Genomic DNA, 21,786 nt, shown 5'->3' on the forward strand with positions numbered 1-21,786 from the left:
CATAACAAATGATAAATTAAAATTATGAAAAAAAAAAATCGTAGTAAGTTCACAGTTATCTGTTAATTCTTTTGATAGTCTTTAATTTTGTTTGGAAAAACATAAAATTATTTTAAATTATTTTTAAAAAAATTAAATAATTTTTAATTTTTTATTATATTTAATTAATTTTTATATTTTTATTTTTAATTAAATAAATATTTATAATTAACAATTGACTAATTGTTACTAATCAAAATATTATTTATCAATCTTATGTCACGTGACATTAATTTATTATTAACAACTTCACGTAATTATATAAGAATACTATGTCAATGTCACATAGACATAACATAAAGATTGATATTTTGATTAACATGGCAATGGTTAATAGTTAATTATAACAACTTATTAAGTTTAAAATAAAAATATTAAAATTTGATTAAATATAATAAAAAATAAAAATTTATTTAAATATTTTTGAATTTATTCATAAACTTTTTGTTAAGTAAATTAATTAAAATTAATAACGAAAACAACTTATTCTCATTTGAATTTATCTAGCAAGGTTTTTTTTTTTTTTTTTTAGGTAATCATGAAGAGTTGCTTTCGTTACTTTGCATAAAGAATTTTTCGTTAATTCCAAAATTTAAACCTTAAAACTTTCTACTACTTTTCTTATCATCAAACCAAATTCTCTTTCCAACCGTATATTTTATGTTGGTCTAAAGTGATGTCTATTATATTTTTGCCTAAGAACTGTCTTGCACTACTCTCTTTAAAGTCGAATGGAATGTAGGAAAGCAAAACCCCCGCCACCTAAAAGAGAGCAAAGTGGAGGGGATAATTTCCAACTTTAAATAGTTTTAACCATTACGATGACTAAGTGTGAAATATATTTAAATCTTAAATTTTTATGACAAATATTAAACTTAAAATTAATTAATAATTATTTAAAAAATCTTTATCACATTTAAATTCTTAATATATTTTTAAGGATAATATATTTTCATCTCTTAACTTTTAGTCATAATTACACTTAAGTCTATTAGTTTTCAAAATAAATAATCTACCTTAAAAGTATAAACATCATTAATATAAAATATGAAATGATTAAAATGCTTTTTCTTTTTTATTAATATAAAACATTATTATTATATATATTTTTGAAAAAAAATAAAGAGCATCGATTTATGCTCTCTTAATTTTTTTAAAATTAATAAATGATAAAATTATATTTTCAATAATACCACATTATCAAACTAACAAAAATACTAATAATTAATTAACGACTAGATTTATATATTAAGCAGAATATATTTTTTTGAGAGAATATTCATTTCAAATATTAACGAACTCACTTGAAATTTTAAATAAAACTTAAAAAATATATATTTTACTTTATTTTTAATTTCATTGATATAATATATTTTTTATCATCATTTTGTATCATATGATAAACTAATGAAGAAGACAAAAGCATGCTTCAATACCATATTAAATTTTTAAATAGATTATCTAATTTAAAATTAATTGATAATATTATTGTATTAATTTAAAAAGACTGTAGGATAATGATTAAAAAATAGTAAAAATGAAGGAACGTGATTTCCAAAGCACATGGCGTGGGGTAAGATAAAAAAGGCACATGCTGTTTTTCGTCCATTTTTTTCGCATCTGCCGAGGACACGTCAGGCATTCTATTTCTCGTCTTTGAAAAGGACAAATTTCTCATTTTTTTAAATAAAATAAAATAAAAAGTAAATTCTTTTTTAATAATATTAAAAAATATATAAAAATGGAACGCCTGTTTGTTTCAAAACAAACGAGATTACGAGATAGCCTCGGCCAAAGATTATTCGGGTGGGCCCATCTGGTTCGGGTTAGGCCCACATGTATGCACAGGTGTAGCCTTTCTATCACGCTGGCGACGTGTACGGATGCTGCCCTCTCTAACCTAAGACAATCGCCACGCAATTTGCAAATTTTTTATTCTGGAAAAACAATCTTCTTGTTCATGGGAGCAGGTTCCCTTTTGATCATCATTTTCTGCTTTCTGTTATTCCTTTTTTTTTTTTCTTTTTTTTAGAATCCAATTTTACTTTCTTTAATTTCAGTTTTCATTTGTTTGACCATTAATTTACGGAAAAGTATACAGTTGACACCTTGATATGTAATTAATCTATTATTAATAAAAATATTAAGAGTAGAATTTTGTCTTTTTATTACTTGAGCCTAACCAAAGCATGTAGAGGTCTTAAATTGAAATTATTATATATTTTTATATTATAAAAAAAATCTTTATGTTTTAACTTAATTAACTCCAGATTAAGAAATGACACGGAAAAAGAAAAAGATAACACAATTGTGTTTGGGATAATTATATATCTAACAATCAAAAATTTTTTATTCAAAGATTTTTAAATAGTTTCATTTCAAGGATTATTTTATATTTTCATTTGATATTTGATTTGTGATTATGACTCTTATATTTTTGTAGTCTTACACTTCTCATTTAGTACTAGAAGTCTGTTTTTTTCCTTATTACAAAAAAAAAACAACCAAACTATTCATGGATCATTTAGATTGTTCCATTGATTTTTATGCTTTTTATTAGCTTTTATTAATTTATTAATATTTTATTTATTTTTTACACATTTTTTTTAAATATCTACCACACGAAGCCTTGAAAATCGTCATAATTCATTTATGTCTGGATGTTAAATTAGTCTCAATCACAACAATGAATATCCAACATCAGATGTGGGTGTAATTGTAAATATTTATATAATAGTTTAAGTTAATCATTATTAACAATTTGAGTTTAAAATTCTTAGTCACATGGTTTAAGTTTTAAAAGTTATTAGATCAATGATGTTTGGATTCAGGTCATTATAATTGGTATAAAAATGCGTGTCAATCTGATGTGAGCTTCCATATTGGGTAATGAAATATTAGTCCTATGAGATTTAAGTGGGTAGGATTATGAAATGCTATCACACATTATATATAAAGATTAAAATTAATCATTATTAGTAACTTAAACTTAAATTTTTAAGAAACACGTGATTTAAAATTCGAATAGTTAGGTGGAATTGTAATACTCTATCTTATACTAAATGTTAATGTGGTTGTTAAAATTTATATAAGGGTCTAAGTCAATTACTATTAATAACTTGAACTTAAATTTTTTACAGTCAGGTGATTTAAATTCGAAAAGTTAAATGGGATTGTTATACATTATCTCACATTAAATATGAATTTGATTGTTAAATCTGAAAAATTATTGAATAAGTAATTATTATAACATAGAGGTGATCCTACCTTCTCCAAGGATAAGGCCAATAGGGAGGGGATTTCAACATTTAAAACAATCTTGTCTAAATAGTCTTTGAGCCGAACTCCCTATCATCTTAGGCTTACTCGTTCTAGAAAATTTGTTTTGCCCTTTTAATGGAAACCTATAGCAAGCAAGTTTTCTTGTAAATAAACTATTTTTTGGTAAAGATAGTTACAGAGCTAAAGTAGTGACAAATTTATTAACTCTTTGATCCAATTACAATCTCAACATCCCAAGCCTTTTAACTCTTTTCAGCCAAAAAGAAAAAAAGAAATTACTTTGTTTCATCTTCGATGCTGTCTAAGCTTAACATATCTAAAAATAGCATGTTTTCCCAATATGTCAGAATTAGCCTGTTGCTATAAATGAATAGGATGTAACATTAACATCAAACCAGTGCACGGTTGGCCAATTGGTGAATATGGTATTTATGGGGAAAAAATTCATTAATGTGATTTGGTACTCATTTAAATTTAACAAATATAGTGTATTAAATATAATTGGGATATTAAATTCAAATATAAACTTTTTATCTCTTTTCATAATTTGATATCACGTGTTCAATTTGATATTATTAATAAAAAATATTAATTTTGAAAATTTATAAATCAACAGACATTTAGCGTAAAATTAGAAAAAAATAATAATAAATAGAACATCAATCGACAACAGGAGATGGGGAACAATTTATGTTCATTTGATTTCAATTTTTAACATGTGATTGAAAGAAGCATTAATCAACCATGGAAGTTTCTTTTAGAAGCCAAGGAAAAATGCAGAAATATGCGAAGTTTTTAATGAGGGGACACTACCAGGCTTTATAATAAAATAACCTTAAAGTCTAACTGGGGAGGTTCATCAGGGCCGTCCAAAACCTAAGAAAGTACATCCAGATGAGAGACACGTGTTGGATGAGGGTGGGGGGGGGGGGCGGTTTTCTCTGGCAACAGTCTCTAAGCCTAAGGCTAGCTAGTGCTAGTCTAAACACCACTCGATTACCAGCTTTGAAACCTCCTTTCTTTTATTTTTTTGGGTGTCCCCTCATTATTATCTCACCTTATCTCCCACCAGCCTGAAATTGAACCCTCTGCTCTCTTCTCCTTCCTTCATTATCAAACTTTAGCTCTACCGAAACCAATGAAACCCCATCTAGTACTGGTACTATCAATTATACCCATGCAAAGCAAAATGATTTTGTGGGTTGGTGTTGGTACCCTTTTGATTTTTGTCCCTTTGATATGAGTTTGGAGTAACTAAGAAAGGGGTGATGGAGTGGATAAAGGTAAACTTAAATTAACTATTGTTCCTACTATTTTCCATTTATTGGTGAAAACATAAACTATTTATGAAAGCTTGTTAGATCATCACAGTTGTATATATAAGACAAAAGGATGATTATTAGCTAGTACCAAATCCCACCATTTCCATTTTGGATTAAGAAGGAAATTTTATGGGTTTGGAATACTAGTACTAAAAGAATTTGTTGTTTGGCCGTTTAACTGAAAGGTTGGCTAGCTAAACATTTATCAATTTTTTTAAATTTTAAATGAAGTTTTTAATTTTAATATATTTTATATGAAAATTTTAAAATATATATTTAATGTTTTTTAATATGATAAAATAAATAAAACACTAAAAATTAATTTAAATAATTTTTTAAAAATAAAAGTATTGTATGTTTAAAAACATTATTTAGGATTTACTAAAAAAGAAAAATAGATAGGAAGTGTAACTATTTTATTTAGGAAAATCTTTGTCTTTAATATTCTATTTTTATGTGTATACATATGCCTTTACATTGCAAACAAAATTATTAAGAAAAAAAGAAAGGAGGAAAGAGAGAGAATGGAGGGGGTTTTGAATATAATTTAAAGAAAAAAAAATGTTCCAAAATGGCAAAACAGCAGCTACTTGTTCCCTCATACGTCCCATCTTCCCCTTTTGAGGGACCCTCCCCTACCCCTCTCCCCCCCACCTCGGCCCTCTCCCTCTCTTTTCTCTCTCTTGCTCATTGTTGTTTCCTCCCTCTCTGCTTTACAATCACAAACCTCCAAACCCTCCACCCAACAAACAAATGCAGCCTCTCCCTTGATATCTCCTTCCTTGCCTTCCCGCAACTCACCCACCCATCCTCTCTGCTTCGTCTTTTTATACTTTCAAGTTCTTCTTTATTTTCCATTTCAGTTTTGGTTTTCTTTTTTGGGACTTAGTTATGATGCTGGATCTTAACTTGAGTGTTATTTCGGGTGGTGATGATTCAGTTGAGATGGCGGGAGAGGCGCTTCCAGACTTTTCTGGTTATAATAATAAGCAAATGGAAAATTCCGGGAGCTTCGATTCTTCCATCGTCAACGCCGACACCACCACCACTACAGGCGACGATGACTCTTCCTCCAACGCCGCTGCCGCCGACACTTTCGCTTACTCCTTCGGCATCCTCAAAACCACCGAGAAAAGGGAGAACAACCAAAGGACCATCCCGCTTTTCCCGGTCAACGTTCAGGGAGGTGGCGGGAAGTCAACGGGATCGTCGCAGAAGGAATGGCTGGATCTCGGTAAGTCCCGGGAAGCTTCGGAGCAACACTGTGGAGCCGCGGAGCAGAGGATCGCAGCTCAGCAACAACAGCAGGTTCAGTTAAAGCAGCAAGTGAAGAAGAGTCGACGTGGGCCCCGCTCCAGAAGTTCTCAATATCGTGGCGTCACGTTTTATCGTAGAACTGGGCGATGGGAGTCTCATATTTGGTTAGCTATTTTACTTTGTTATGAGTATCTTAACCAATCCTTCATTGTTGCTAATTAATTTTGCTTAACTCTAGCATTTAAAACTTGTTTTTCTTCCTCTGTTTTCTCATTGGCTGTTTTGTCTTTTCTTTTAATTTAATGCAGGGATTGTGGGAAACAAGTGTACTTGGGTGAGGGGCATTTAATCCTTGATCCTTCTTTTGTTCTTTTTTCCTTTTCGAGACGCTTAAAAACTGTGGGTTTTTTATTATAATCTATGAAAATCTGGCTGTTTTTGACTTTCTACAGGGGGGTTTGACACAGCGCATGCTGCAGCAAGGTACAATTTCTCATAAGGATTAAGGTTATTTTCGGAATATACGTTGAAAATCTGGGGTTATTTTTATTTATTTATTTATCTTTTTTTAAAAATTTTTGTGGGGTGACAGGGCTTATGATCGAGCAGCGATCAAGTTCCGTGGAGTTGATGCGGATATTAATTTTAATGTTAATGATTATGAAGAAGATGTTAAGCAGGTTGGGATTTGATTTGTTTAATTTAATTTGTGCTTCCTGAAAAATGATACAATTAATTAATTTAAAGAGACTTTTGGTTTTGTAGATGAGTAATTTTACCAAGGAGGAATTTGTGCATATCCTGCGAAGGCAGAGCACTGGTTTTTCAAGAGGAAGTTCCAAATACAGGGGAGTTACATTGCACAAATGTGGCCGATGGGAAGCTCGAATGGGCCAATTTCTTGGCAAGAAGTGAGCACCCTTTGGCTAGTTTATGACTTTTAATTCTATTTTTCTGTTTGATGTATTTAGTTATATTAATTTGAGTCTGTTTACTTTTGTTATATCTAAAACGGTAAAATATGGTTTGCATATGTTGTTTTAAAATAGTGAAAGTAAACTAGGATGTTGAATCATGAATGAATTGGTTCATGGTAACTGCTGGAAATTTTGATTTTTATTGGGTTAGTATATATTCCTTTCCTGCAGGTATATATATCTTGGGCTATTCGATAGCGAGATAGAAGCAGCAAGGTCCTTTAGATCAGAAATTCAATCTCCCTTGTAATACTACCAATTAATTGATTTCCCACCCAGCTTGACTTCCAATTCTCCTTATCTGTGTTTTGATTCTTTGAAAATCAGGGCTTATGACAAGGCTGCCATAAAATGTAATGGAAGAGAAGCGGTTACCAACTTTGAGCCAAGCACATATGAGGGGGAGCTAATCTCAGAATCTGATAATGGAGGTAATATTTGTTTTTAGGAATCTGTCATGTGAATATGTCTATAAACAATTCTTTTGAGTTTCAGTGTACAGTGAATTCTCAACCCTCTTGTTACAGACCGAAATCAAGGTCTTGACCTGAACTTGGGCATTGCACCCCCATATACATCTGATCCCCAAAAGGAGAATAACAATTCAGACAACTTTGCTATCCAGCGTGGATGGGATGGCCTGCCAGTTGAGACAGGAGCAAGGGTAATGTCAATCATAATTTCAAAATTACCCTCAGGATTAATTCAGCTCTCTGATTGTAGAAGGCACTTATTTGCTTAAAAAGCTTATATTCTTCCTTTTCAGATTGACAACTCTGCTCCGGCAACGATGAGGGTTCAACCTAGTCTTGGCCAGGCGATGGCATTCAAGCACCTTCAAAACTGGAATGGTGCAAATCCCAGTTTCTTTCCTGTTTATAGGGTAAGCTCCACATTTCTCTGGTTAGTCTCTGAAATTGTTTGATCATAAACATGAATTTTGCTTTGAATGTAGTGGGTTCTTTCAGTCTTAGGCCAAATTTTATTTTGAACATTTTACAATGCTACTGATTGCTGAATAATACACTTCATTCTATTCTTTACTCTTCTTCCACCTTACATAATTTCCACTGGCAATGAACTATTATGAAAATGGAAGTGATAAGTTAGAAGGAAAACTAATTCTTACCCGTAGAAGAGGTTTTTGTTGTAATATAAACAACAATCTGATGTTGTAGGTTTAATGATCAATGATAGTGTTTTCTTATTTCCTCTTGACAATGAATGATGTATGATAATTTTAGGATTTAATTTCTTTTGCTGTTGACAGGAAAGAGCAATAGAGAAGAGGATGGAAGTAGATTATGCACCAAACTGGGCATGGCAAATCCAAGGCCTTTACGGTGGGGCAAATCCAGTGCCACTCTTCCCTACTGCAGCATCATCAGGATTCTCGTCTTCAACAATTACTTCCCCATCAGCTGCTGCTGGCCAACTTTGCATTCCTAACACAACATTCCTCCACCGCCACCATTTCCCTCCGGCCATCACAAACCCGAACATCTCTCATTTCTACTGCCAGAGCTGAATAAGTTAGAATATGGCCACCATCTCGTATCTTCTCTACCGAGTAGAGAGTCTGGGTAGGCAATCAATGAAAATATTAGAAGGGGTTACAGGCTTACTGAAATTGATATAATGGAAGGCGGTACATAAAAGGGGAAATCAATTGATCGAGTTCATCATCGCATGTAAAAGCCTCATCAAACTAGTGTATTTGGTTTGATGATCATGATCAAAATTTTGGTCAATTTGAGCCCTTGGTTGAATGGAATGACTGTTATAGTTCCAAACCTTTGTTTCCATCATCTATTTTGTGGCCAGCAAGATATTTTCGGACTTTAGACTACAGTAGGGGGTGAGGGAAAGGAAAATGTTAAAGGCCCTTAGCATCATTAGTTTCGCAATGTTCCGGCCTAACCAAAGGAGTTCATGAAGGAATACAATAAAAATTCAGTTTTCACAGAAGCTTTGATGGCATGAAACCACCAATGTTTATCCAATCATATCCCCAAATTGATAATAATTGGTTAAAGTTCAACTACCCCATTAACAATTTAACCCAAACATCATATTCTTTGGTGAAAATGGCGTGTTCTTTGTTTATATTAGGGCAAAGGATCTAATCATGGATTGTTCCTACCAGGTTGCCAGCTGGTCAAGCTGGGAAAAACCAAGAAAAAGGGGCAATCTCTGACTGAAAATATTTACTGGCATTTCATTGTGGACTTTTGTGAGCCAAAAAAAGTAAAGAATAAAGAAGAGTAACATAAAAAAGAATTCCGCATTCCTCGGCTTTGCTCAAGGATAGTACGCCTGCAACTGCAAAAGGAAAATGGTAATCTCTGTATTGTGAGCAGCGTGAAAAGCCTGGCGTGTATTGTACCTTTGCATGTAAAAATGTAAGAAATAGTTGGAGTTTGGAGGCTTTGATTATTCCAGGCTTTCAAGTTCCGTATCTCTCCCCTTCCTTTTCCCAGTTCCAGGCTGCTTCTCTCATCTCCTCAAATTTTGTCTCTCAGTCATGCTTCACTTCGGCTCTTCTCTGCCTTCCCTCTTCATCTTCTTTATTTCTGTGGGTCTGTTGTTGGGCTCTACGCCAACCTGGTTTTAAGGCCTTGGCCCCTGGCTATTGTCCAGGGTTCAAAGATTCTAGGTTAAGGGTTTAGTCTATTAACCACTGGGTTTTCATAGGTTGCCAAATTCCATTAGGCCATTTCCACATTGGTTGTTAGCTTAGCCCCCACCCTTGTAGAGAATGCCATTCAATGCTCCCCCTCCTCACCCCATTTTGTCTAGGATTTTAATGCATGTGCTTTGGGCGCAAAGGTTACCCTTCCTGAACCCCACCCTTCTGCTTAGGGAAAGTCATGCATGATTAACACATGGAGAAATATATTATATTTTTCATTTTTCTCCAAAATTTTTTGTTGTTTTTTTACTTGTACGAAATTTTATAAAAATTAATGACTTCAGTATAGATATTTAAAAAAGAAACATAATTTTAAGACATCCAAAACAAATAAATGAACCGACAAAAAATGGGTACGATAATATTGAAGTATTAATCCTTTTAAATGATTAATGATTATGTACTGGTGTGAATTTGTAACTTATATATAGTGCAACACAACATAATAACTTGTTTATAACAAAGTTTTTAGAGTGAATTTTATTTGTAAACAAGCTTAATTAATATATTAACCAAAAATAGAACATGTTAATTAGTTCTACATTACTGCTATCTCCTTTTTCCTAAAGAATGTGTGTTTAGTCATTGCATAAAACCCTATATTTAGTAGTACAGCTGAAAGTCGGTACATAGAGCTAAATATTACCCGAAACAGGGAGAAGCTGTCTCCGTATCTTTCACTGACAGTGACTCTACCACTTTAAAGTAAACATTCATTAATGTTTGTATCCACTTATCTTCCCTCTCTTATTGGGGCCTTTGCATCAAATTAATGCCCTTTGATTGTTTTGTTTTCTTTTGCGTATTTGGATTGGGGAATAGAGGGAACAAGCTGTCAAAATGACCCATCACACCACATAGATACATCTGCCAGCAATCTCTTTTGTCATTTAGTTCTCTAGAGGCAAACAGTTGTCTGTATATTATTGTTTGAGAGAACTAGATTAATCATAGGTTTGGTCCATTTCATTTCAATTTCCAGGATGCATTCCTGAAAGCCTACTTGGTAGATGGGAACTCTGGATGTAGGAAGGTTAACAACTAGAAGTTCAAAGCATGGATATTGTTTTGGAAATTTTCCATGCATATCCAAGCTGATATTTTCGTCTGCAGTCTGGGCCACTGCACCACCCTGTTTTGTATGTAAGGTGAAGGAAGTCATCTAGTGTTTAGGAGGAGGGGAGAATGCACAGCTTTCACCGTCCTCCACATGACCCACGTGGTCCACACTGTTTTGGCAGCTAGAATAACAGGGCTATTTCTGCCTAACTCTTTTACAAAACTTTTGTTTTTCTGTTTGTTCGCGTCTTTGGCAGTGCAGTAAAAGGACCAAAAATCAATACTAGTAGGTGTCTAGGGCATAATGTGCAAGGCCATAGTATTACTCCCACTGTAGTCTGTAGATTAAAACTCTGAAACATGGAAATTCCTGGTTTTAGGCCTTGGGTTTGGCTGATATTGTGAAGGGGTAGGGTCTGCCAGCAGTAACTGCCCTTTAGTTTTAGGTTTTGGAACTTGGCGGAGGAAAATATCGTAATTTCACTTTCTAGGGTTTCCACGTGCTGTGGGGTAACCAGTAGAATGACTCTACAAGGGTTTTTCTTGCTTCGCCGCTTTAATTTGCCTTAAAACTTTTATGTACTCCTATATAAACCTTCAAAGATTTATTTATTATGGATGTGATGATTGTTAGTGAATGGTTTAAATATTTTAACACGCGGTTAATCCTCTCAAAGATTAATTGTCTGTTTAAACGAATTGAAAAGTTGGGTTTAAGATAATCAGAAGCTTAATTATGAGTTAATAACTTAGATTTAGGAACAATAAGCAATGCACCTTTAACTGCACATGCACCTTTTAAATTAGTAGTTGCACTAGTGGCAGATCTGGGTGAAAATTTAATGTAGGGATGAATTCTTCTTCTTTCTGTTCTATTGCATATTGAGTTGTCCTTCACTGACACTAAAAATCAAGGCCAACATGCTCTTGGGAAGCATTGCTTCAGAGTCCTGATCAACAAATTCCTGTAGCTATATAAATCATAGTACCAAGAATTTTTCTTTCCCTTGAACAAGTCTTGTATTCTATGAATACAATGGAGGAGGCCATGCCATCAGCTTGTATGTTCCCCACGTTTCTTTTTGCCCTTTTCATTATTCCTCTTCTTCTCTCCAGGAGAAGAGAGATAGAAGGGGGAAACAGTGATAAGCCCCTTGATTTTTTGTTTTTTCTCTCTTCCTCCCTCAAAATTGATAGTACACACAATTTGAGGTTCAAATGGCACTATAAGCATGTGAAACTTACGCAATTACCCGAACTCAACTCAGATGTAAGTGTTGGATACGAGTATCAATGCAATCATATGAGTACGTTTCTAATTCCCTTATTTTAATACTAAATCAACCACGCACCATCATAAAAGATTCAGGGGGTAAAGTTTGACGTCAAAAAGGTTACTAAAACAAACACACAAGTAAAAATTTTGGGAAAAAGTAGTAAACCATATTTGCGGAGTACGTGCATGCACATGCAGGCCCATCACAAGAATACTGAGGGGGTGAGAGAAATAGTATGTGGAGTAAGCCTGCAACGTACAGATACGGCCCCTCCAGTTTTAAACCTTTCATTGGATACTTAGACTACTGGCTTGGAAACGTCGTTGTCAAGCTGGGCCCCTTTGCATTCCTGCTTTGAACTGTGTATCTGTGAGTTGTTTTTTTTTTTTTTTGTGCTTTCATATTTAAAGGGGCAGCTACAAGTACCAAATATTTCTGATTGCGTTACTGTAGTGGAAAAGAAGACGACCTAGCTAGTAGTAGTGGTACTTCTACTTTGTCTTCTACATCATGATTCATGAGCTTTTGCTAATCGTACTGTTTTCGCACTTCAAAGGAAGAAAGGAAACAAAGAGGTGTTTGGTTGGTTAGCAATTGGCATTTGCTGAGGAAGAAGGACGATGGGAAGCGTGCAAGGGAACTTGAAACGCCATTTGACAAGGCCGTAATACTGTTGTGCATGACTTCAACGGCGATTCATGATTTATTTTTGGCAAATCATTTCAAAGTAGACCTTATCCTTGGGTCCAGTTAGGCCTAGTCATGTCTTCAAGAACTTATGTAGTTGTCCTAGCCTGCCCCGGCCCGCAAATTGGAACAAGATTTCTTGTCCAAATCCGGCCCTATTTTGGAGGAATGGAAAGAAAGCCCTGACCCGCTACATGAACAACAAAATTGATTTAATATAATCTTTATTTCTCAAATAAACATATGAAAATTATTTTAAAAAATAATCTCAAGCAAAATTAAACGAAAAAGGGATATAATTCACATAAGGTATCAAATTTCCTCCTAGTGTTTATATACAAAATAGATTTATGAAATTTAAATCGGGGCAGCTGCCCCCGTTGCCTCCATTTGTAAATCCCTCAGTGTGTGCACCCCTCTGTGCGTGCAATAGTCATCAATCCGACGCCGTTGAGACCGGTGTTCTGATCCAGCTCTAACTGGAAATGAGAAGCTAGTTAAGACAAAGGCGTACATACACGTGCATCCATGCTAAATGAAGAGATGTTTAAGTTGAAACATACCCCACTGGGTTAAGTTTGAGTGCTGGTTTGTCGTCCTGCAGGTCTGCCTCTGACTAAGGCACAACTAAACTCCACGCACGGCAAGCTCCACGTTCCCTCTGTTAGCACAAAATAATTGATCTATTAGTTCCGGACGGTTTTACAACTGACTGAAGAAAACAAATATTTCTTCTTACCTAAATAGATACCTGCAAATGCAAGGAACCTGAACTTATGACAAAAGGGGAAGCTGATGACCACCATGTCATCCGATTTGTCCAACCTTTTCTGCATTTGAGTATAGAATAGCAAACTACACTCTACTACTCACATGGCAAAACCTCTGTTGTATAGATTGCTGGAGCTGGACACTTGACACTTCATATCCTCATAACTAGGTGTAAGTTTGTTAAATCCCAAACCCCCATTCTTTAGTAATTCTGGCAGTCTCAGATCACTAAAACTCCTACCCTCATTCCAGCTACCCCCATGGCCATTTGACATATGAGCATTTCTCAACTGCTGGATCGTTGATTGTGGGAATGAAAAAGGATTATATGCAGGAGATTGATCCAGAAGCATGGGTGACCTGGTGTAAGTATCATCGGACTGAAAGATTCTATTCCTTGAGTGGTCTTGGAATGCCTGGTTCTGATGTGCATAAAGGGATTGTTGCATCAGCAGCCTCGCATCGTGGTCAAAGCTGCTATGGCGTGGAGCTGAAGTCCTTGTGTCAAAGCCTGGGTTATGGTCAAGCCTGCTGTGGTGTGGAGCTGAAGTCCTTGTGTCAAAGCCTGATTTATTCAACCCCATAGCCATAACCCCTTGACCAACTTCAAGTATTGCAGGGTCAAGGAATTCAACATCTCCAGAGCCACCAATACTATTAATTTGTGTTACAGAAGTTTGGAGCAAATGACTTGCTGGATGGAAAAGAGAACAGTTAGAGTCCACCAAAATAGAAAAGAAAATAAATGTTGAAAAAACACAAACCAGCAGCATCAAGAGCCAAGTGCATTCTTCCAGAAGTCGAAAACCCAGGAGGAGGTGTCCTATTTGGAACCGGAAATCCAGGTGGGATTGAAGCTGGGGATTTTGAAACTGTGCAAATGGAAGAAAGAACATCAATAAAATAGTTAAGACGTAAAATAGAAATACACGTGTCATGTATAGACACTATGATGAACAAGTGAAACTCATTAATTATAAATCCACTAGATCACCATCATCACGAAACATTAGTGCTAAGATGACTTGTCATCTTACATATCAGAACATTAAAACTAGAGAGACCAATAGAACAAAAAGAGGAGCAGACATTCACCCTTCCGACCTAACACCCCCATCCTCCAAACCACCAATTACCTCCCAAAAGAAAGGTGATGCATTAAATAGAACTCACCAGAAAGCTTAGAAGACACAAAAGTATGATTGTTGAGCAGATTATTGGACTCCTCAGAAAAATTGAATGAACAAGGATTCTGGTATTTATCAATGCAAAGATCATTGATTGCATTAAAATCATGATGCGCAGAACATTTATTCAAGTCCATCATACTGCCAAGCGAATCATCCAAATGAGATGCTTGATTACTAAAATCATCTTGTCTGGCAAAAGAAAATCTAGACTGATTGTTATCAGTTACTTTTCGCAAATTTGGTGGTTTAACAGAAGCACGCTGTTCCTTAGTTTCTCTCAACAACTTAGCTAAACTGTCTGGTGAAGTCAATGAATCTTCCCACGGATCCAGCTCCATAGATAGGATTTTTGAGATTATGCTGTCTTCTCCTACATCTGGAGTGTAGTTCTCAACACTAGCTATATCATTAACACATTTTCCATTCCCTGATCCGGACATATTAGAATAGTCAAATCTCCTATCCAAGTCAGCAAAGCAACCATCTATGTAATTATGGAACCCATTGGATGAGACTAGGTTCTCATAGGTCAATGGAAAAGAAACCTCATCATGCATGGGAAATATTCCGGAATGAGCGAGAAGATCAGGTTGATGTTTAATCTTGCCTTGCTGCCAAGTGTTATAGCTTGACTTATTCAAATTATGTTGCAAAGAAATTGAACAAGATGCAGAAGGCAGATTGCAGATGTCTTCTAGACCCTTCAGTTGCTGATCATCAAAATCTAGTAAGTCCTCAGTAGTCATAGATTTACCATGCACTGGTAAGCTTGGGGCATTAACATTCTGCTCATTAGTTTCCTCCTGAAAACTAGGACTTCTAGGCAAACTACACAAAGTATGAGTAGGAACAGAACTGTTAGGAATGATAGGAACAGACTCCTCATTTTTAGTGTGACTCAGGGTGCAGATTGAAGATAAATCTTGAAAATCCTGATCTGCATTAAAATTTTCATCAACTGAACCAGAGCTATGGGATGACTTGCAGCAGTAGTTTATAGAGCTTTCAATGTTGGTTGGTGCTGCAATATCCATGCCCTTTGAAGCTGATGTGTCAGGTAAGTGGTCCCTACAAGTTACGGGGGTAGAAGTCATATTTGACAGAGTGTCCACTTTTCTATTTGATGTACAAGTTTGGTAATCGCCATCAGGATACTCTTCGGAAAATTCCAAAGAATCAGTTCTACAATTATAATGTATTTCACTGCTTTCTTCAGCTGTCACAGTTCTCCAAACATCATGAGTAGGTATTTTGGTGCTTACAACTTCTGAAGCGACATGGGGACCAGCATATGCATCAGGCCTTTTATTTAAAAGTGTACTTGAATCTGACATATTTGGAACTGGTGACAAGCTAGCAGAGACACGCATGACCCTGATACACGAAAGGCAAAATAAGTAAGCACTCATAACATGAACATCACACCGGGAATGGCACAGATCAAATGTCGAATACCATGAGGATGCTGCAGGTAGTACAGTAGAATTTCCAGTTCCAGTGCCACCATCCACACAAGATTCCCTACTCTGGTTTCCGATAAACAGATAGAAAGAGGTCAAGTTGATTAAAAACACACTGCATAAATACTAATTCATAAGTATGCATCAATACATAGTTAGTACATATACTAATGACCTCAGCTCCTGAATCACATTATCTTATAACACACCACTCTATTTAATTATCTAAGTTAAAATTATTTTCCAAAAATCCAATACAATAAAAAGAAACAAAATACACTCTTTGGGACTGGGATGGAAGGATGTGGAACATATTATATGGAATCTTACATTTGAATGAGTTTTGGCAACAGGTTTGGCTGATGATGATATGCTGCTACCGATGCCCTCACCCACTGGGGGAGGTAAAACATTCCCTGAACGCCGATGCAAATTATTTGAAGCACCAATAGTTTGTTGCATTCTACTCCTTTATAACCATAACGAATTGATTCAGGTCAATATAAAGCTATTAATAAAAAGCATAAAAGCTCCTGACTCAGCAGGCTTGATGAGAAATAATAATTTAAAATGGAAAAAGAGTAAAAACATAAAAATGTTATCATATGAAGAAAAACGTGAAACCCTAAAATCTTAGAATCGATTTTCCCCACTCAGAAGATGGAGGATATGAAAAATGTATCACATGCATGAAGTGCCGTATTTTTGTTAAAACAAAAAAAGGATGAAACAAAATCATCAGTGAAAAGAATCAGCATTAACTACAAATTAAATTGGAAGCCACTAAATTGATATATGCACATATAGGACACATAGAGTTATCAAATGGAAATAGAAACCAAAGTATGGAAAAAAAAAATACATTTGAATATTATTAGCAGCCTAATCGAAAATAGCATCACATACTCACATGTAAAATGAGTCCACTTACAAAGATCCTTAATTATAACGAAGGCACATAGACCTTCTTTTAAAATTATAATGATTAATATTTTCTAATTATGATATAAACCAAAGTCACACAAAAAACACTTGATGATACGATAGAATTATACAATCTAGTAGTAAGAAATTACAAGAAAATATTAAATCATTACATGATCAAGGTTCAAGGCACAATTTCAAATGATCTAGACAGGATAAATAGAAACAGTTTAAGTTGCTTATGCACATTCTAAAACATGCATAGTGCTTAAACATGCAAACAAGGGCACATGTGCACTGAGGCAAATATTGGTAACAGAGCATATACCTTGCAAAAGGCTGAAACCATTTCATCCTTAGTAAAATGCACACAAGCACTGAGTTATGCAAATATTAATAAAAGAGCATATACCTTGAAAAGGCTGAAACTATTTCATCCTTGGTAAAACTATCTTCTTGAGAGCCATAATCATGCAAATACAAACAATCTGGAATGTTGCAAGGCTGGACCAATAAAGCATTCATCAGATTGACAAGCAAACTAAATTCTGCTATTTCTTAGCGAAGAGAAACTTCAACAGGAGATGAATAATATAATTATTTACCACATTTCTCAACCACGCATGGCAATATTTGGTGGTTCCAAAACATGCTCTGCGAAACAACTTTAGCCAGTCATCATCTAGTAATAGAATAATAACACACAAAAAGACATACATACTTACCTCAATGATCTACCTTCTAAGACAGAACTGTGCACAGATTGAATGCAACAAACTGCTTCCTCCTCCTTTGAGTATGTTACATACCTAACCAGTAAGCAATGAGGCATGTCTCATAAGCAGGAAGAGCGAGACAAGGAACAAAGAGAAGGAGGACCAGACTCTGTTTAAAGATTTTTGGAGAAATGGCTAACAAGCTTACACACAACAACTGTTGTTTGAAGAATGTTGAATAACACCATTTGCCGTTTTAGATATTGACAACTTCAGAACCTTTCCATACTGGCCAAAATATTCTCTTCGCTGAAGAAGCTGCTAGGAATGAGAAAATCTATAGCTTAAGCACCTTTACTGACATCTTATCCAAAGCTAAAAAATGATTAAAGAAAAAAACTAACAGTAGCACAAACGGCCGACACATAAGCAAAAATAAGATGTACAATATTCTATAAGCTACCCACATCTTCATCTGCAAGGTCAAGTGGCAAGCCAATTATGTACACTAGATTTCGTTTAATAACTCTGATGTTACTAAGATGCATCCTTCCTTCAGAAACTTTAGGCTTTGTCTTCTGTGATTTCTGTTTCCGTTCTGAATTGATTTCAGCCACCAACCTGTTCAGCAGATCCAATCCTCAACATCAAAACACGATTAAGCATACATCAAATAGTTACCTACACAACAAATATAACAACCTTTCACAGTTTGCAGCCATTCCTACAATTTTTTCTTTGTCGTAAGTTGAACGGCAGGCTGGGCAGCGACCTTCAGTGTTGTCCTTTTCAGCCATTTCCATTATGTGATGCCAGCACCAAACACATATCTGTAGATTGGGAAAACTCAAGAGTGTGAAACACAGTACAAATGAGAAATTAGAGTAACAGTTTTCCATTCCCCATGGTTCATCTATTGGGTAAAGAATAATGCTCAAACCTCATAGCCACACTTGCATGGCTTCAATTGCTGATCAGTCAAATCCATTTCCTCAGCACATAGTGGGCATGTTTTTTCACCCTTTTCACTCATGATTGCCCTAAAAAAAATCAGAAATTAGCAATAAAATTATGAATCAATAATGGTGCTTTCTCAGACTCTAGAGACAATCATCTCATTTTCAAAAATGATGATGATACAAAGGGACTATTTCTTTTTGAAGCAGTAATTACAAACTAAATCCGTTGATAACAGGTTTGCAAGAATATTGCAACTGTAACACCCTGACTACAACAGTCTAAGCAAGTAATAAAAGCAAAAACTAAACAAAAGCTAAGTAAGATCCCTTAAAGATTATAGCTTTTAGGTTTTATTTATTGTTTTTTAATTCAAAAATAATAAGCCACAAAGTCCACAAGCCAAAAAGTCAGTTACTTTGAGCTAAGTTAAGCTTTTTTTATTTCTTTTTTTTTTTTGCATTACTGATTCATCTTTCCTGTTTTCACCGCTAAACATAAAACCTTGTTTATTTTCCACTGTTTTCTCATCAACCAAACATCTCACATTTTCCAGAAAAAATACCTCACTTATCCACAAAAAAAAATATTAGAGCTATAAATAGTACAAACGAAACAATAACAATCTCAATGGAAACAAGAAATGCCGTACGGAAACATTAAGAAAAATCCTTTATCAAACATCATAATAATAATTAAATAAAATGATACAATAATTAAACAAACAAAACATTCTTATCCATAAACAACAAATTAAACAGATAAAACAATTTTAAAAAATGAAATAATCCAAATCCGGATCCCAAATACCGAAACTCAAAACCACTCGAGTCTAAAAGAAACTCAAAAACAATTCCTTTTTCTTGGTGTTGGTTTTGGTTCGGGTCGGATGATCCGAAAATCGAAATGGAGTGTATTCTTATTGTGTGGGACTTACAGTGTGGGATCGAAGAAAGGAGAGGAAATCTGCGGAAAAAGTAAAGAGAAGAAGGAGGGAGCGAAGAGGAGAGGCTTCTACCTTTCGTTTTTTTTTCTTTTTTATTTTTTTTTTAGTTTGTTTTCTTTTTGCAGTGTAAGAAACCACAGAGAAGTGAGAGAGAGAGAGAGAGAGAGAAGGACAAAAGGAAAGGTAAAGAGGAAACCTTTTTTAAAGGATGGGTGGCTTTTGTTAGGAGTTGAAATTGCCTGTTTGTTTCGTTCCGAGCGTTACTCTGAGCTGTCATTTTAAATAGGATAGGATTTGTCTTGTCTCGTTAAACAAAAGGCCCGTTGGGTTCTGCAGTTAATTGCCGGTTGTTTGGGCTTTAACGTGGCCCATTTCTGGCCCCCTCAAAGCAAATGGTTAGTCCAGCTGTTTCAGAGTTTTCTGGCTTGGGCATTTTGTAATTATCAACGATTCTTGCTGAGTGATGCAACTGTATATAGAAAAATGATTTGAGTTCAATTATTGCCTACCTTGGAACAAAATTTTCACTGTCTTGACTTGAACATGGATGATTCAAGTAATGGATATGTTGTGTGAAGATTAGAGAGTTTTTTTTAATATTCCTTCTGACGCAATATTTGTTTTCATCATTTTTATTATTCTAATTAATTAAATTTTAGGATATATATTTAAAATATTATTTCATTCAAAAATTTTAAAAAAATACTTTTCATATGTTGTCAATTATAAATATAAAATAAGTGACAATATTATTAAGACAAAATGATAAAGTTTAAATTATATATATTTCACTTTTTTAACTTATTAAAGAAGCTATTAGGAGAAAAAAGGTGAAATAAATTAACCTTCTTAAGTGTTAAGAGTTTGCGAACAAATTGCATAGGAAAACATGTAATAAATAACATAACAAAATACATTACAAACAGATAATGTGATAAAAAAAATAAACAAATTACATGACAGATTATATTAGAGAAGACGTTGTAAAATTTATTATGGATCACGTGTCGAAAGATATTATAAATAAATTTCGTAATAGATGATGTGGTGAAACACGTCATAAAAAAATATCATGATAAAATATATCATAAATTAAAAAATATGACTTACAAGTCATAAATAATTGATTTACAAATAATATTATAAGAAGCTTTGCTAGATAATTTATGTAAAAGCTATGAGTACTTGTGTCTTACAATTAACATAACGTTACATCTAGTATCCAGAAGACTCTAAAGTGACGTTTTTGATCTCAGGGTACTATCTTTTATTTTTCCGCAAAGAAAAGAAATGTGACTGTTTGTAATTACTACAGGTACCTAACTTATATTTTGTTTATATATTTAGTTTGTCCGAAAAACACGTGGCAACGAATAACCGGTCCATGGTACTATCTTCCCCCTTCTAGAGGCAAACATCATTGGTCCATGTAAAACTCTAGGCACCCGAATGATTGAAACAATCCAACGGTCCAAATTGAATGGCCAGAATCTTCTTGTCCGAAACAGCCCCTTGCATGTATTTATAGCCGATTCGAGCACGCTCCCTGGCTCGTTGCTAAGATCAGCATAGTTTTACTTAGAACCAGTTAAAGGTTTCTTTGGTCGTTACGTTTCGATCGTCGGATTGATTATTGAAATAGAACCGTTGGCATGGCAAAGAAGTGCTATCCAACAGTGAGCGAAGAGTATCAAAAAGCGGTGCAGAGATGTAAGAGAAAGCTTCGGGGACTAATTGCCGAGAAGCATTGTGCTCCCATCATCCTCCGTTTAGCATAATTAAGCTTTCATCTGTTGAGTTTTAAGTTGACTAGAATTCTAAGATCTTATTTAATTAGGATTTTTGTTTGTTTACAATATTAAGTAGTTGTATAGTTTTAAACTTCTTATTCCACATCGAATCATAATCACATTTTACTTTGAACTTTTATACTATAAAAGTGGATTTTTAGACTTTAGAATTGCAAGTAGTACTTCGAGAGCTCTAAAAAGGGGACACCTTGTAACTCTATCTTTTGCTCTAGGTGGAGCTAGAGTGGTTTGGGTGAGTGTTCTTGGAAGGTTATTGAGAAAGAGTGTACAAGGGATTTTGGGTTGGTTTAGGGAACTATAAAAGTCAATTTATTGTACTTTAAATTCTCAATAATAGAAGAACAGTTTCACTCCGTGGACGTAGGCAAGAGGCCGAACCACATAAATTCTTGTGTTTTTCTGTTTGCTTATTTTCTCTG

The 21,786-nt window shown here is 34.6% G+C and overlaps 3 protein-coding genes across 8 annotated transcripts in view; 2 read left to right on the plus strand and 1 right to left on the minus strand.

Annotated features, from left to right (window-relative positions):
* On the plus strand, positions 5,336–8,687 carry LOC18597889 (ethylene-responsive transcription factor RAP2-7). Of its 3 annotated transcripts, none has more exons than XM_018122089.1 (10): positions 5,336–6,064; positions 6,209–6,234; positions 6,353–6,383; positions 6,493–6,580; positions 6,666–6,811; positions 7,049–7,123; positions 7,205–7,308; positions 7,405–7,541; positions 7,644–7,760; positions 8,148–8,687. In XM_018122089.1, exons 1-10 carry the CDS (start codon positions 5,535–5,537, stop codon positions 8,403–8,405), a joined length of 1,512 nt encoding a protein of 503 aa, XP_017977578.1. In that variant the 5' UTR covers positions 5,336–5,534; the 3' UTR covers positions 8,406–8,687. The 3 variants fall into 3 exon arrangements, with proteins under 3 accessions (XP_017977578.1, XP_007027220.1, XP_007027221.1); XM_007027158.2 differs by having other exon boundaries at positions 5,337–6,064; positions 7,049–7,093; XM_007027159.2 differs by lacking the exon at positions 7,049–7,123 and having other exon boundaries at positions 5,337–6,064.
* Positions 12,804–19,770, minus strand: LOC18597891. 3 transcript variants are annotated; one of them, XM_018121800.1, is made up of 15 exons: positions 19,753–19,770; positions 18,594–18,693; positions 18,356–18,483; positions 18,121–18,274; positions 17,862–17,971; positions 17,663–17,746; positions 17,543–17,591; positions 17,350–17,441; positions 16,344–16,482; positions 16,009–16,079; positions 14,537–15,927; positions 14,128–14,235; positions 13,332–14,057; positions 13,156–13,253; positions 12,804–13,071 (listed from the first exon to the last, which is right to left on the minus strand). In XM_018121800.1, the coding sequence occupies exons 2-13, from the start codon at positions 18,684–18,686 to the stop codon at positions 13,462–13,464; spliced, it is 3,015 nt and encodes a 1,004-aa protein (XP_017977289.1). In that variant the 5' UTR covers positions 18,687–18,693; positions 19,753–19,770; the 3' UTR covers positions 12,804–13,071; positions 13,156–13,253; positions 13,332–13,461. The 3 variants fall into 3 exon arrangements, with proteins under 3 accessions (XP_017977289.1, XP_007027224.2, XP_007027225.2); XM_007027162.2 differs by lacking the exon at positions 19,753–19,770 and adding an exon at positions 19,548–19,732 and having other exon boundaries at positions 13,344–14,057; XM_007027163.2 differs by lacking the exon at positions 19,753–19,770 and adding an exon at positions 19,548–19,732.
* Positions 21,098–21,786, plus strand: part of LOC18597892 (L-ascorbate peroxidase 2, cytosolic) — a 5,230-nt gene continuing 4,541 nt past the window's right edge. For both annotated transcript variants that reach the window (XM_007027169.2, XM_007027168.2), the window contains exon 1: positions 21,098–21,330. In XM_007027169.2, coding sequence (XP_007027231.1) covers positions 21,209–21,330 — 122 coding nt within the window. In that variant the 5' untranslated portion in view covers positions 21,098–21,208. The remainder of the gene's footprint in view (positions 21,331–21,786) is intronic.

This window comes from Theobroma cacao, chromosome 5, assembly GCF_000208745.1.
Source record: "Theobroma cacao cultivar B97-61/B2 chromosome 5, Criollo_cocoa_genome_V2, whole genome shotgun sequence".
NCBI lineage: Eukaryota > Viridiplantae > Streptophyta > Magnoliopsida > Malvales > Malvaceae > Theobroma > Theobroma cacao.